The 15,654-nt window shown below is 39.1% G+C and overlaps 1 protein-coding gene across 18 annotated transcripts in view; it reads right to left on the bottom strand.

Annotated features, from left to right (window-relative positions):
* SVIL (supervillin) overlaps positions 1-15,654 on the bottom strand; it is a 158,529-nt gene that overhangs the window by 74,006 nt on the left and 68,869 nt on the right. For all 18 annotated transcript variants that reach the window (XR_012041231.1, XM_072854562.1, XM_072854551.1 and 15 more), the window contains 2 exons: positions 7,371-7,437; positions 2,064-2,155 (listed from right to left, as the gene is read on the bottom strand). Coding sequence is in view for 16 of the 18 variants with exons in the window: in XM_072854551.1 (XP_072710652.1) it covers positions 2,064-2,155; positions 7,371-7,437 (159 nt within the window). In the remaining 2 variants the exon portion in view is untranslated. The remainder of the gene's footprint in view (positions 1-2,063; positions 2,156-7,370; positions 7,438-15,654) is intronic.

The following is a 15,654-nucleotide window of genomic DNA, read 5'->3' as shown; positions in this document are numbered from 1 at the left end:
TAACTGCAGACCTTTCTGAGCACAGTTTGCCTTATGATACCAGTATTTAGCAAAAGCAGTATTGTTCCATGTCTCATCCCAGAACAAAAACAAAAAGTACATTTGGAGTGCACCTTATAGAAATGTTTAAAAAACTCCTTAATTTAAGGTGAAACGTTTCTTACAGAATTCAGAAATCTTTCAGAAATGTTTGTTACAGAATATAAATATCTTTTTGCTGAAAGCCCTCTTTGGTAACAGCAGAGGGGATACATGTGGACAAAGTTGCAGGCACGTGAGTTTTATTTTTAAAATACGAAAGCTGTAAAAACTAAATCAAGCCTTCCAAAAGTCCCTAGTAGAGAGCGAGCACATACATTTGTGAAGCCTGAATAGATGTGGATCAAAAGTTTACCGGCCAGAGGCTTAATTTCTCAGAGATGGTAAATAACCATTGTAACGCAGTTATATAAATTTTCCTCAAAATGAAAACATAACACAACAGTGAAGCCTACCAGCCTCGTTCCTCCCTCCTCCTCTCCTCATCTGGAAAGACGATGGTCTACAAACCAGGTTGGAGAAGCATTTATCTTCTGTTCATGCTAGCAGAGGCATACTAACATGTTCAAGGCTTAACTGCAGGCAGCAATGTGTGAGACTTCAGCTAGACTCTTTGAACCTCAGCTCAGTCTGTATCAGTTGAAAATTAAATATATTCCTCTGATTTTGCAACATGTGCAAATCTGGATCAAAGTTAGGCCCTAGATGGGACAAATAACCTGGATTTTCAGAAAGTGTTTAGCCTCAAGTAGTCCCCTCAGAATGTAACCATCAGCTCCCACTGCAAGCTTTTTCTTAAGTCTGGTACACACCAAATCTGATGCCTTTATTATGAGAATAGTTTCTTAGGAAATAGGGACATCTTGGAATAGAATTTAGTTCACTGAGAAGCAACTTACAGAGAAGGTTTCTCAAGTGAAGGCTCTCACAATTAACTTGTTGGCCAGCATGACTGTAAGGCTAAGTATATGGGAATAATGAGGGATTATGTATTCTTACTGACTAGCGCTCTCAGGAAGTCTGTATTATATAAATGAGTATCACTCTATTCCATCGTTGTGTCAATGAAGTCTCTTTCTGAACATCTGTAATGATTATATTATAAAAGCAAGCACATCACTTAAATATCACTTAAATGTTATGCTGGAAGAAGGGCTCCTTTCTAAAGGAACTCTGCAACGAATTACATTAAAAGAGCAAGCCAGTTCCTTTATGTTGGGATTAGTGCATCTAGCCTTATAGTTTGTCTGAAAAGGGTAAAAATACCATCAGAACACACATACAATTTTAATCCAAATTCTGAGATCCACAACATCCACGAGTGAAGGGAACATCTTTATGCCAGTTACACATAGTTCTTCAGTCAAATGTCACCCTTTACTGGTCAAGAACTATTTCCAAGCAGATTGTTATTTCCTCTAAATAATTCAAGAGAATTAATTCTCACCTTCTATCTCAACTGTGTCAAAAGATAAAGATGTAACTGCTGTTTTCTTCATAAGTTATTCAGACTAAGACAGAAGTTTAAAAAAAAAAAAAAATCCCAAAACCCATATGTAGTGCAGGTCCTTCAGCATGCAAGATTACAATTCATTGTGTAGTCAGTTGGTCATGCAAGCACAGCGATTCTACCAACCACTGGAAGTGAGAATCGCTGTGCCTGAAATGAAATGAAAGTGAGACTGGAAAGAGCTATGACTACAAGCCAAGTTAATACCTTTGAATTCAGTATTAATCTAACTGTACAAAGAAACCTCTCTTAAGTTTTGAATTTCAACTACTTCTTAACCTACTGAAAACTAGGTAAACAAAGCTGAACTTTATGAAGCAGGGAACAAGGCCTTGTAAAAGAGCATTGTGGTTCATCCCGTTTCATCCCCTATGCATACTTCACAGGGAAAAGAAAACTCATTTACAAAACATCTGTGCCTAAGTGATTTTAACTGTGCCTTGCACTTGCATAGACTAAATTTCACATACTGTTAAACTACCACTTGTGTTCATAATGTGTCTCCTTTACCTACCTTTTGGAAGTACTGCTAAGAGATTAGCATCAATATCCTTTGTGCTGTTTGCAAGTTCTTCTTTATCTTCAAATGAGAACTCCTTCTGAAAACTGAAAGCAACATCTGGTTTACAGAACTGTGGATGTTTCTGCTACAAATCAAATAAAGCCAAGATGTAAGCAATTTACTGCAAGATAGTCTAACAGAGATACCAAAGAAAATATTTTCCATAAGAATGAAATAAGAAATAACCCCAAGAAACTCACAAAGCCAAACCTAACATAATTTGAAACTTGTTTGGAACTGACTGTGACACATTTTTGCATTAAATTACTGACCAGAGACTGCCTTCAAAATGCTCTACTAGCAATTACATTTGAAATATTCTATAACGAATGATTTTCCATAAATACTAAAACATATTTCATCAAATGCAGTACTGTATGTACACTCCGCCTAGAAGCATTCTGCACGACTGCCCTATTGTTACTGCACTAGATTTCTGGATCTTATATGGCTTATAATACACTAATATGAGCAGCAGATCATTTAGTTTTATACCTTGTCTTTTCAAAACAGCAAAAATGCCCATTTAGATGAGACAAAATATTTCTTTAAATATGTTCATTAAATATACAAATTTTAACTGTAAAATGCAGGTGTCATAATGGTCTAAAGTAGATACTAACAGTCTACAGAGACTTTTTGGAGGAAATGTTCCTCCTTGTGGGTAAACAAAGTGAGATTTTTCTCTCCAATTAAAAATATAGAGAGAACTGCTGTATTCTGCCATTATGACTTCTAAACTATCCCAACCAGGCATAAGAAAACTCATACTAGTCTTAAAACCTTTAGTAAACTGTGTAGACAGGTGTAATAGATACAAATCCCCACAGCGATCCTAGGCTCTTCATTTTGCCATGGTAGTGGTGTGCCATATGATTTACTGGCATTCTGATAAGACAAATTGCACAGCCTTACTGTTGGAAAATCCTTCCTTAGGACAGTTTTAAAATGGCTTTTTAAATAATTGAATACCTTTTCATCAAGGGTATTTGGCTAGAAAAAAGAGTAAAAAAAAAAAAAATCTGTACTCACTATTCCAGAAGAACATTTGTCATTGAAAAGAGCTTTAACATATAATGACTAATAACATTTTACATGAACTCCAAGAAGTATTTGCTTCTTTATCATTTACAAATGATATTCCTTTGTAGGAAGACATTGAGGAGAGAATAAAACCCTTGAAATGACAATAAAGAAACTGGGCTGTGTCACATTCAGGCACCACGCCACGTGCTGCAAGTCGTCTCCAACAACTGCACTTACAGAAATTATTCCAGGTACTGCCAAGAAAAGCAATGTTAGCCACTAGAGAAAACAGCAAATAGAAGATGAAGAGCTGCAATAAGCTGTCTATTACAGAAAACTGTGTATCCTTACAGGGTGAAAACACTTTAATGGAACTAAACAAAAACCAAAATTAAAAAATAGCACACAGCAGCCACGAGCAAATAGGTGTGTGTGTCATCTGAGACTGGGCAGAGACTCAGACAGTTAACTGCATGTTTCTATATGCCTAACCCCACATTGCAAACACTCGTGATTCTTATTAGCCTCACAATATGTTATTTTCTTATAAACAAAGCTTCTGGTGAACCCTTAGGTGGAGAGACTCCCAGTTTCCATTTGAAATCAGTTTCTACTCGTTTTGGCTGAGGATGAGTTTGAAAAATGTGAATAATAGTGGTCTAAGGCTATAAATCAAAACCAAAATGTATTTTGTCAAATCAATTTGATTCCTGAAGACTTGTCTCAAAAAGTGCTGAGGGACCCAGCTCATGACTTTTGAATACCTGGGCTTTATTTAGCAGCATCTCCAATTGCTTCCGTAATGCTTGTGACAATGCAGCACCTTAAGTTTCCATATACATGGGACTCTGTACAGAAAAGCATTCACTTATAAAGCAAAATCCTTGTTTAAATTAACTGTGCACTAACATCCACAACTATGCCTCAGTTCCACACGAATTGCCAAGGGTAAAATAATGCAGAATCAGGACTGGCACTAGCCTGCTGGTTCTAAAAAGAACTGTATTATTGGACTGCTTGTGGATCCTCAACAAACTTTTAAATACTGTAAACTAGTTAGGTTCACTCCTGCCCCTTCCTCCAAACTCCAGGGAGTTCCAGGGTCTCTGAAGCCAGAGACCCTCTAAACCTAGTCTAAATGTCTTTCACTGGGTTTCCATCAATTTGTTCTCATGCCAGTGTTGTTGGTTACCTTACTTATTTTTCGTAATAGTTTTCCACATCTACTCAGCTTCCTCAAGGCAGGCTATCAGTTTCATTGATTATCTGTAAAAATGCTCTCTACCTCTTCCAGTTTTAAGTAATCTTTTTTGTATACGGTGTCCAGAATTGAACAGTCTTCATTCCAGACCTGGGTCTTAGCTGTGTCTTATAAAAATTGGAATTTTAATAGAGAAAGCATTATTATATGGCTAGCCAGATGAATGCCGGGATCTACGACACATTTGCCTTTTTATAACTACACTATATTGGTTGCTCAATCCCGCATGAGAAACCAATATGCCAAGGCTTTGCTTTCATCAGTTGCAAGTGACAGAAAAATTTATCAGCCCCCAATGCACAACAGTGCACTTAGTATTATTACATTACATCCCTTTTCTATTACTCCTCAAGGTCATCCAGTTCTTCCGGTATGTGAGCTCCCTCCTCCTCTGTACTGAGGGTGGCTTCCAACATTTGCTCACTGGCAGATTTCATTAAAATTCTTTTAATAACCACAAACGTCATAATTTTAACCCTCACTGGGCTACATGGCATCAAAGGTTGTCTGCTTTGTGAAAGCCCCTTCACAGGTTCCCTTATGGCCTCATTTTCCATTTCCCTCTGGACAGACTATCAACTTTTATTTACTTGTTTATTTTTAAACGATTAACTATTTTCATATACTGACTATTTTATCCACAATGGAAGAGTTTTTCCTCTTCAGAAGCATTTTTGCTCTCTCTTGCAAAGCTGCAGGTGGCATTGCTTGTTTTAAATATTTGCACATTAGAAACACAAAATGTTTTAAACTGATGTATCAATTACATTGCTTCATCACTACATCTGAAGCACTGCTCTGAAGATGATACAGTCAAGCCAAACAATTGGGTATTTATAGATACATATATAAAATTAGTTCTAAAAATGAGTAGGCATATTTAGGATATGTCACAGTATTCAATAAGAACATTCATTAGGAATCAAAACGGAGTCGGAATGATCTTGAAGTAATTCCAAATAGTAAAAACCAAAACAAAACAATTACGGGATACTACTCATAAGGGTTTTAAAAAAATATGCTCATAAGTAATTCCTCATCAAGCCATCCCTTTTTCCTCAAAGGGATCTATCCAGATGTCTCCCCGCTTTATTATTAGTTTCTCTGCTAAAGGAGCAGTTGCAGCCACAATTTAGTTGCTTAAGCAGAGTCAGACAGACTTGGATTGCCAAGTATATTGTACCTTCAAACTCATCCACAGCCCTGTTCTAGAAGTACCACAACTACATGTATTCACCTTTACTTAATTTCTCAAATCATGCTATAAATCTAGGTGCCGGTTACGAGCAGCAGCACCAGGAGTTTCTGCACTTAACAGCTAGGCTATGCACATTCATTATTAAAATAATTTAAGGCATACTTGGGTTTCTCTAAAAGAAAAAAAAAAAAATTAGAAGTTTGCAAGAATTCTTTCTTCTTAAAGTCCCTGTTAAATCTGGATACTGAAGGAGGAACTTCTCCTTTGCTTGCCTGAAACATAGCCTGTGATCATAGTTCATGAAATGCAATCAACAGCATGAGGTCCCACAAGTTTGTTTTGCACAGGATTTGTGTGTGATTTGGGCTCAGGTTCCCAACAAACTCATTATACTCTCCAATGTTCAGGAATTCGTATGTTTCCTATTAAAACACAGGCAACAATATTTCCCAACCTCAATAGTTTTTCTTTAAAAATAATGCATAATGTGGCATTAGTAGAGTATTTGTCAGTCTTAGTTATACCGCTCTTGCAACTTCCAAAGTAAGTGTGGGCTCCTTCTATACATCAGGGATTCCAGGCTGAAAACTTCATCTGCTGCTGCAGCAGCAGCATACAGTTTCTAAATAGCTGTCCCACTAACCTAGTTACATGCCCAAAAGCAAGCAGAAGTTTGATCCAAATGCCACTGGTAACACTGACCTGCCATCTGGATTAAAGCTATGGGATATACTGAGATTTTGTGATTGAAACACATGCATGAAAATCCACTTGTATACCTGCCAGCTAGGTGGTTGGCATCCGTTCTTCTTCTCTTTCTCTGCCTCCAGGAGAATTTCCTTCCCTGGACTCTTACATAAAAGGTCCATTCTACAGTCACATCCCTCTCTACTACTCTCATTTCTACTTTCCCCTACCTGCCTTCCATAACACAATGAGTCTTGTACACCTATTCCCTCCATCTCTCTACAGTACCTAAGAAACAACGCGGCAGGGAATCAGGTGCGCTCCAGAAGGTGTGCATTGACTGCAAAGATGCTTGCAAACATCATCCTAGGTGCCTAAGGCTGGTGGATTCCTGTGCAGCTGAGCCAACAAAACAGCTGGTTGCTGGGGCAAGAGTCAGTTCCCAACTCCCTGACCTCCTCTCTGCGCCATTATGAATGAGTCCAGCAAGCACAAAGGTGGACATCAAAAAGCAGCTAGAGTGAGGATGGGAGAGAGAGGGAATGAGACCTGCCACCTTGCTTAACTGTGAACTATACCCCCTTACTCAGCCTTGTGAAACCGTGCCCTAAGATTACAGGCATGAGGCAGCATGGCCCTGCAAGGAAGCAGCAACGTCGCCTCTCTATTCATCTCTGCGGTGTCCCCCTCCCATGTGCTGACAAAGCTCTCTGCATGGTTGTATAATTAATTCACCCACTTCAGCCACCTTATTTTTCAGACAGATCAGTTTTCCAAGCTGGTTTGCTAAATGTCTGTACTGTGACTGTGCCATGCAAGGAAAAATTGGCATTGCAGTGGCAGGAGGCTCAGTGCAGAGTGGGACTCTTCTCTTAGCAATGCCAGCTATACATTTTCACATTACTTAGGAGGCAGCTGGTGTTTTCAATACCTGCCCAGAGCATGTGCTTTATACCAAGGCTTGGTCCTGCGAGAGGACCAATAATCATTTTCCCTGACAAAAGAATAAATGTAGATTCAAGCAATGACTCCAAGTTACAATTGTGCAACCAGTCATCATCACTGGGCAATAAAAACTTGACCTTACCTTAACGCTCTCTTCCTTTGGAGCAATCGTGAAGGTTTAAATCTGATTGAGTTTTCTTTGTCAAAATCTGTGAAATGAAAAAAACACCACAACATAGTGAAGATGCTTTAATAAACAGGGAACTTCTAGGAAACTAGGTTATAGTCTCCAATCATAGTCCTTTTCCACTGGAAAAGACTGTACAAAGGCCTTCCCTCTAGTCAAAGGAGCATCAGCTGTCATGTCCAAGATGGTGATAAACCAAAGCCTTGCAAAAATGAGTACAGACAGTAAACATAAAGTGTTGTGTAAACAGTAAAGTGTCAACACTTTATGGAACTGCCATGTTCTAATTCCAGTATTCATGGTGTAGCACTGCAGCCTGGGGCTATCATTTAAACTCCTTGACTCAGTTTCCCAGTTTATAAAATGGGTGGTTGACATGTTTATGAAGCACTCTGCAAATGAGAAATGCTGCAAGCAGCAAGAGCCTTTTTGGCTGCAGCCTAGCGGTACTATAAAAACTGCATATTCACTGCAGAAGTCAGAGATGCCCAGCTGAAGATCTGTTGCAACAACAGTATTACACCATCCATGACAGAAATATTTCTGAAGGTTGTCTACTGTTTGGAAGGTCCCATTTTTTTCTGAATAGCCTTAGAACATGCTTACTTTCAGAGAGGAACACATGTTTACACTGAGAGCAAAACTGTGTCAGATGCAGCCTTATATTAAAAAATATGTATTACAAAGACACTAGTTCCCAAACCTTTGTGAACTGTAAGAAGCAATGGGCAATCTCCCCTCTCTCCCCCCAGATTTAACTTTTTCATTTCTGCAGTCAAGAGTATCATCAGAAGGTCTAAACAATGACCAGTGGCAAGGGAGACCAGTGTTCCAAGTACCCACTGCCTCCATTCAGCAATGAGGATGCTACTAAGAGACCTTGGAGAACTGCTAGCCAGGGAGCAGGGGAGCACCTGGTCTGTGACTGCTGTTGAAAAACACATGAAGCCACTAATAATTTATTCCCAATGGGAAAATTGCCTTCCATCCCATCTGTATTGTCAACAACCCCAAGACCCTAAATTAATAAGCAATTGGTCGCTGATGCAGTGTTCATTTTATTTTTCAAAGATAGACCTGAATATTACAGAACCTGGACTTTAGAATGTTTCAAAAGCAGCAACATCCCTTTTACTCTGCCTCAGAACTGAGACTTAGCTATTTCAAAGAAGAATTAACTGGCAAAAAATATTTTTTGCTTATACAAAATATTTTAAAATCTAGGTAGGATGTTTCTGATTTTTGCAGAAAGGGTTTAATGAAACTTATTATAGCTGACAACATGGGTTGTAATTTAGAGAATGTATCTTTTGTCTATGCTTTTCAAAACTTTTCACCCTCCTCTGCTCTTCCACTTCTTTCTGCCATCTCTCCACGTAAACACATTTTAAAAAAAAATTAAAAGAAAAAAAGACCATTTTAACAGCTTGATAAAGAGGCTTAAAATGTGCAAAAAGGCATTTTTTAGGCATCTGCCACAAGTCACTGCAGATTTCAAGCAGCTTTGCTAATAGCATTCTTCAACTTTAATATGCAACTTTTTCCTGTTTTTGTTAACATTCGTTTTCTCTTCCCAAGTAAATGGGGAATAAAGCACACAGATTACACGGAAACATCTTGTTAGACCAAAACAGAGCATTGTAAGAAAAGCAGTATGACTGGTATATAAATCATTATATTTTACCCTACAACATTAAAAAGAACACTCCATGCCGTAAGTATCCTCTAAAAAGGCCAGATTTACATTACTGTGAGAAGAGTATGCAGTAATTTGAAAAGCCCAGCTCAGTATCAGCTTAGCTAATCAGAACCAGGCATATCTTAAATTTATAGCCGTTCTAACGGGATATAACCCATCCTATAGTTTTTGGCACTAAACCAGCTGTCCACCATGAAAACCACAAGTAGACCACAGAGAAATTCTCCCTACTCTAGCCAAAACTGGAGAGGGGATATGAGAGCAGAAGAAAGTAGCTTTCATTGCTTTGCTGGGAGAAGGGCTGCTAAGAGGGGGCACGCAAGCCGGTCTGACTCTTGCTACCCATTAAATACATTCAGTAACATTCATACATACCACATCTATAATGCCTCAAAAACATCTTAAAACTTGGCTGTATTTCACAGGGGGAGCTCCTCTCTTCCCTCTCCACAAACACAGAAAACCCAACCAGACAATTATATTCTGTTACACAGTTTTGATATTTTATGCATTTCCTCCTGTTCAAATTAAACCTCATGTGGGAGGATTAAAGTCCAATAAAACTTACTTACTACAATATGGAAGTCTTAAAATTAAATACAAACACAGGAGAAAAAGTAAAACAACTCCGCTTCAAAAGAAAATAAATATGCCCACAGGAGAAACATCAGTTTAAACACAGTCTTAATTCAATGGTTAATTTAAAGAAAAAAAACCCCACCCTCACAATACCTGATACACAGAAGGAAAATCTTTGCAACAGCATTTTGTCCTTCTTTCACCGAAGAATTCTAAACATGCTCATAACCACATTAAAACAATTTTAAATATTTGTATTTAAAATTAAGAGTATGTTTACTGAAGTATAAATCAAACTTGCTCACAAGTTTAACCATTTGTTCAGTCTAGTCTCCCTCCCTCTTAAGTACAAACTACTGGATAAAACCACTATCCATAGTTTAATACATAGGAAATTTTAAATGCTGAATTTAAAAAAAAAAAAAGTATATGCAACCTTCCAGTATTACTTAGTATATCTAAAGGCCCTAAGTCAGTGGCAAGCTAAGCTAATTAAAAGATCCATCTAATCGGATCTTTCAAAAGTGTCCTTTAGGAAATAATGAAATAGCGTAGGTGACTAACTGCATACTGATTGCTAAAGTAGCTAATGTAGCTGCAGAAGATCCAGTCAAACAATATTTACACATGCATACATATATACGAGAGAGATTAAACACACACAAATGAACTGCATTTTCTTCTATCTACTTGGAACTCTTACCTTGCTCCTCAGAGTATTTAACATTTCCCAAATAGCTGGAGATCCAAGGATTTCTGAACATGGTTGCACGAACAAAGGCTTCGGCAAAGAGAAACTACAATAGCAGCTAATTCTCAACCAGCCACAGCCCTAGGCCTGTCTTAGCAATATCGTGTAGAGATTTTTCATAGCACAGGACCGGAGCTGTCAGGCTATCGCGTCCCAGGGAGTACAGTAAATGCATAGCAATAGGCTGCAAGCTGGAGCAGCTCAAGCCAGTAATCAGATTACAAACAGAAATTAGGCACATGAATGCTAAAACAGATTGGACAATGGTGATTGGGAGATTTATAATATTACCACTTCAAAGATGCAGCCAAATCACACATTATATTCCTGCAAAATGAATGCAGAACCCCTAAATCCTCATATTAACAACAACAACAAAAAAGACAAAAAACCCACCACACACATTAAAAAACCCCACCAAAAAAAAAAAAAAACCCTCCAAGAGGAATAATTCCTTCCTATCTCTAATCAGGATAAACTGCAATGCTTGCTTAAGAAAAACAGCATCCAGGCTGCCAAAAAAATGGACTCTGTTAATCATATCATTATGCTAAACGTTTTGCCTAACTATTAGTTGGAACATTTATAACAGACAAGATTTATGGATAACATATGAGCAAAATTACAGGTGGGGGTGGGGATTTAAGAACAGACACCACAGCTCCAAATATTTTAATCTGAGACAGAAGGTGTAAAATTGCACAAAAGTACTGTCTAGCTACGAGATTTTTTTATTAAACAGGTTTGATGGATTTTGGATTGAAGAGTTGGAACCCTTTATAGTTCATTTTGAAAGTCTGGTAGTATTTGTGCAATAACCTTGGCTCAGTCTTCCACACTGAACTACCTGATCATCTAACACACACACACACCCACAGAAGCATTAAATATGTCACTGAAACAGGTCCACGTACTTAACCCCGTCCAACCAAAGGCAGTAACTGCCTACTACCTTCCCTCCAACAGACTTCTTCCCTTCAGAAAGACTTCAACTAGTATCAGTAGAAAACTCACCACAAGGCTGGGGTTGTCAGGACCATGAAAAGGTAGCCTAGAAACAGAAGACTGAAGTTCTTGAGTTTTCTTACCTGTTTTTATGATACCTGGTACAACAGGACCCTGATCCATGCTGGGAACCTCTATGTATAGGCAAAATATAAGCAACAATGCTGTGAAAGAGACTGCTTAACCACAAGTGAAAAATATAATCTATCAAAAACCTATTAATTTCTGTTGGCTCACCATGAAGTTGTATTTAGCCTGTCTAGGTCATCAAAAGACTGCTTTTCATGCTAGCAAGTTCTTGCAATGGATAGAAGAATATGTGCTCCATCTTGTCTAACGCCCCTGCTATTTGTATTCATTTATTTATTTTTAAACACGAATAATGTTAGAGTCACCTTAACCAAAGCACCTTTTATTAGCTGACCTTTCAACAGTACAGAGCACCCTGGAACAAGAGTCACCCAACACGCGGAACATGGCATTGAAGCCTCTGATTCACCAAGTAATATCCTCTGTTCAGAAATATCTGATGGTACATACCACATTTTTTGTTTGCCTGTAACCTTACTGGCTCTCATGTTTAATTCTAACCACTTCACAGCACTACCACAGAACACAAACCAAACACTGCTGTGCCCTCTTGACCAGCTGTGACGGCCTACCTGTATTCGAGCCTAGTAAATACAAAAGCAGTAACAAAAAATGGAATCTGTCGACACTGGTCCAAACTTGACATTAACCTGAAAATTCATTTTATGGCCTAGACGTAAGTGCAGGTGTGCTCAAAACACAAAAATGTGACAGCACCGAAATAAAAAAGAAGGTGCTGGTAACAGCTAATGGGGACAACCTGGACCAGTGTCTGTGTGGGTATATCAATAAGAGAGACACCCAGTTCTGTACAGGTCCCTTCTTTCTGAACCCTGCTTGTGTGAAGACTGCTTACTTGATCTTGTGAATAGAGGTATTATTACCTGGAGCATTTTTAAGCACCTGTAGCTCATCTGGTACACAGTAAGGGAACTGCTTCTCCTAAACTGTATCTCCTAAGATAAATAACACTCATTTGATAAATCTCATGGCTACAGTCTTTAGCAAGGTTGAAGGAGAAGTTAGGCTTGACAGCTGAGCTGATGCAATAGCTCACAGCTGCCAAAACAGACAGTCCTACCTGTTTCTCTATGCAGGACCTCTGCTTGGTACTGCTCCGCTAGTGACCCAGTCAGATGACTAATTTGATAGTAAACATTCCCTTTTATTTTTGCTGGGTATGCTTTTCAGGAGGTGCTAGAACAAAGAAAAAGGCACACGATCTTACGATCAGGAAAGGGATCAGCCCTTCTGGCTAACAAAGTAGGTGAGCTCAGCTCGATTGTCATCCCCTTGTCTGGTGATGTCCCATAAGACAGAGAAGGAGAGGTGTGTTTGTATTTGTGGAGGGAGGGGACAGGCTCCCACATTCCTCTGCTGTACATAATCTCAAACATTGTCCTCAGCATCCTTCTAGTGAACAAGGTGCAGAAGGTAAAGCACACAGAGCCACAGGAAAAACTCTAGAGTGCCTTTCACAAATGTGTATATTTTAAATGGGTTCCTGCTTGTGCTGTTCAAATTCTATTCACAGAACACAGTAAGAAGCCAATTTCTCCAACAGCTCTGGCTACCACCTGGGAAGGAATACTTGTGATAGGTTTTGGTGCAAGTAGGACTCCTTTCCCTACTATTTACGGCTGACAGGTCAAGAATACAGGGGCCATCCCATGGGACCAAACAGAATTATTATAGAGGAAAGTAAAATATCCAATAAAAGGAACATCTGTATCAAGGTCTTCACAAAAAAACCCACCCATAATCTAGAGTTTGGCTTCAAGCTGTCTTCATGTTAGGTTGGAAGGTGATCACCAGTCATTGCTCTGGGCATCTATGAATTCACATTAATGTCACTGCTGTTCATACTGAAACTGTGCTACTGTGCAGAATCTTTGACCCCAGAGTTTGTTCAGCTTCACTTCAAGATGAGGGGTATGTGCCAACACTGCTTTCAATATTAAAACTCTTAATGCCAAGAGATGCTGGAGCCTTAGGGTATTACACCAATCCTATGCACTTCACACAGATCATTGGGAAGATATAACTATAGGTAACTGACAACTTCCCTCCCTCCTTTCCATCAAAAAGGGATCATGTATTGCACGACAGGTCTCTGTGCTGTCTCTTAACCAGCTTTGGCAGTGGAGAAGACACCTTGGTAAAAACAGCAAGTCAGCAGGGTCAAGCAATGGTATAACAAAAAGAAGTCTTAGATTTAGCTTTTTGCTGCTTGTTTGAAAACAGTAGGTTTAAAAGCAAGTCTTTCCCAGAAGAAAAGAAATCCATCTCCAAATACTTGATGAGGGAAGGAGGAAGAGTATTTTGTCCTTCAAAGAGATTCAGTCCTCAGGACCCAGAAGTATGCTCAGCCAAACTATGTTATCAAGGCTGTGTTACAAATCGGTAGTAATGTTCTTGTCCTCCTCTGCCATCATTAATTCTTGAGCATTAGCAGCCTCCAACATAAGCAAACAAAGAGAGAACAACAGTTCAGCCGTTACAAAGCGGGGCAGCCCAGCTGGAAGTTACGTTTGCAGTCATCTGGGCAAAGAGCTAGAGGTTAAGCATGCATACGTTTCAAATCTGAGACTGCTCATGAAAGACCAGCTGGCAACTAAATGTTGTTCTGAAGCTTCCCACAGGAAGAGAAGGAAACTATCTTCCTTTTGTCTGGCAAAACTAATCACTGTAATCAAAGCTGGAGTTTAAACAGCTTGCAAAACTGTTCCCAACTTACAGGGCTGCCAACCCCAAAGCACTGAAGAGTTATGAATCAGGTCCCACCAAAATCAAATCTTTTTTCCTTTCTGAGTTTTGATCGCTTATGAACTATATTTAGAAGTGTTCCTCTGTGATAAGGAGAACTAGATACTTTGTTGTGACTTGCAGTTAGCATAAAAACAAAAAAATCAAAGAAGCCCATGACAGCATTGGAAGAAAGCCTAAAAAAAAAAAAAAAAAAGGCAGAGGAAAGAGTACCCACAGTGACTGGAAAGAAACTTTCAGCAAATATGCTAGTTAGGTAAACAGGAATCTGACCAGCATGGAAAACTGAGATGATCTGTATAAACAAGATGATGAAATCATATTTTCATCCACACTTCATGGGTAGAGGTGTAAAGGAGCTCATGAATTTTATTCCAGCGCTGCTCTTCTGGATAAGGAGAGCGCCCTTGGAATAGCAAATCAAAGTGAGCTGTGCCAAGACCTGAGATGCTGTGGATGATCGCAGGAATGAAGGTCAGAAGAGAGGGCTAAACCAGACCACTCTCTTCCATCCCTCCATCAGACCTCCCCTCCCAGGCTCCAGGCTACTCGCCTTCCCCAAGCCACCCTGTCAGTTTTTGGCATGTGTTTCCGAAGGTAAGTGGCAAGGCACTAGAAGAGCCTCCCTTTTCTTATTTCCCCTTCTCCAGCAATTTCTGCCAAGGTGTTCAAGAAATAATTTAGCCCAAAGCTAAAGGACAGGTCAAAAATCTAACAGAAGATTACTTCAGTAGCATAATCACTTAACAGAAAGTTATCGTCTCAAATCATGTTCAAGCATCCTAGCTTGCAAACACAGGATGTATTCTGGGTTGGCGATGCCAGTCAGTTTTCTCTTCTCCATGCAAACCCCATGTACATGGGCAAGTAATATTCTCATTTCCTAAATGGAGGCCATTTGTATGGACTTTTAAACTAGAATAAAGTTTCCTGACATGGTATCATCCCTGTAGTGGGAAGCAAGTTTAATCCTTTCCACTTTGCTCCCCCTGCCGCCCCCCCTGCCCCCACTGTGCAACAGTTTTTGAATAATGACCCTAGCAAGAACATTTCTGCTTTTTGGCTACTGATTATGTTTTGGACAAGTCTCCAGATAAACTTCAGCACTGTGTCACCTGTGTGGTGTACTTTAAAACAGGTCACGTGCAAAGAGATGAAAAAAGCTGATTAGTAAGTGTCATAAAGGGGACTAAGTTTTTTAGGACAAGACATGCATTAAAAGAATATGGATGGTCATTTTGTACTGAATATTTACTCATGTGGTCTGGGAAAAGGGAGAATAACAGGTATTTTTCTACGCATACTCTAAAAAATGTTTCAGTCTCTGGATTACTACATCAGATTTGATG

The sequence above is a fragment of the Ciconia boyciana genome, chromosome 2, assembly GCF_034638445.1.
Source record: "Ciconia boyciana chromosome 2, ASM3463844v1, whole genome shotgun sequence".
Taxonomy (NCBI): Eukaryota; Metazoa; Chordata; class Aves; order Ciconiiformes; family Ciconiidae; genus Ciconia; species Ciconia boyciana.
The sequence above is the reverse complement of the archived record's forward strand: the minus strand, read 5'-3'. Positions and strand labels throughout refer to the sequence as shown.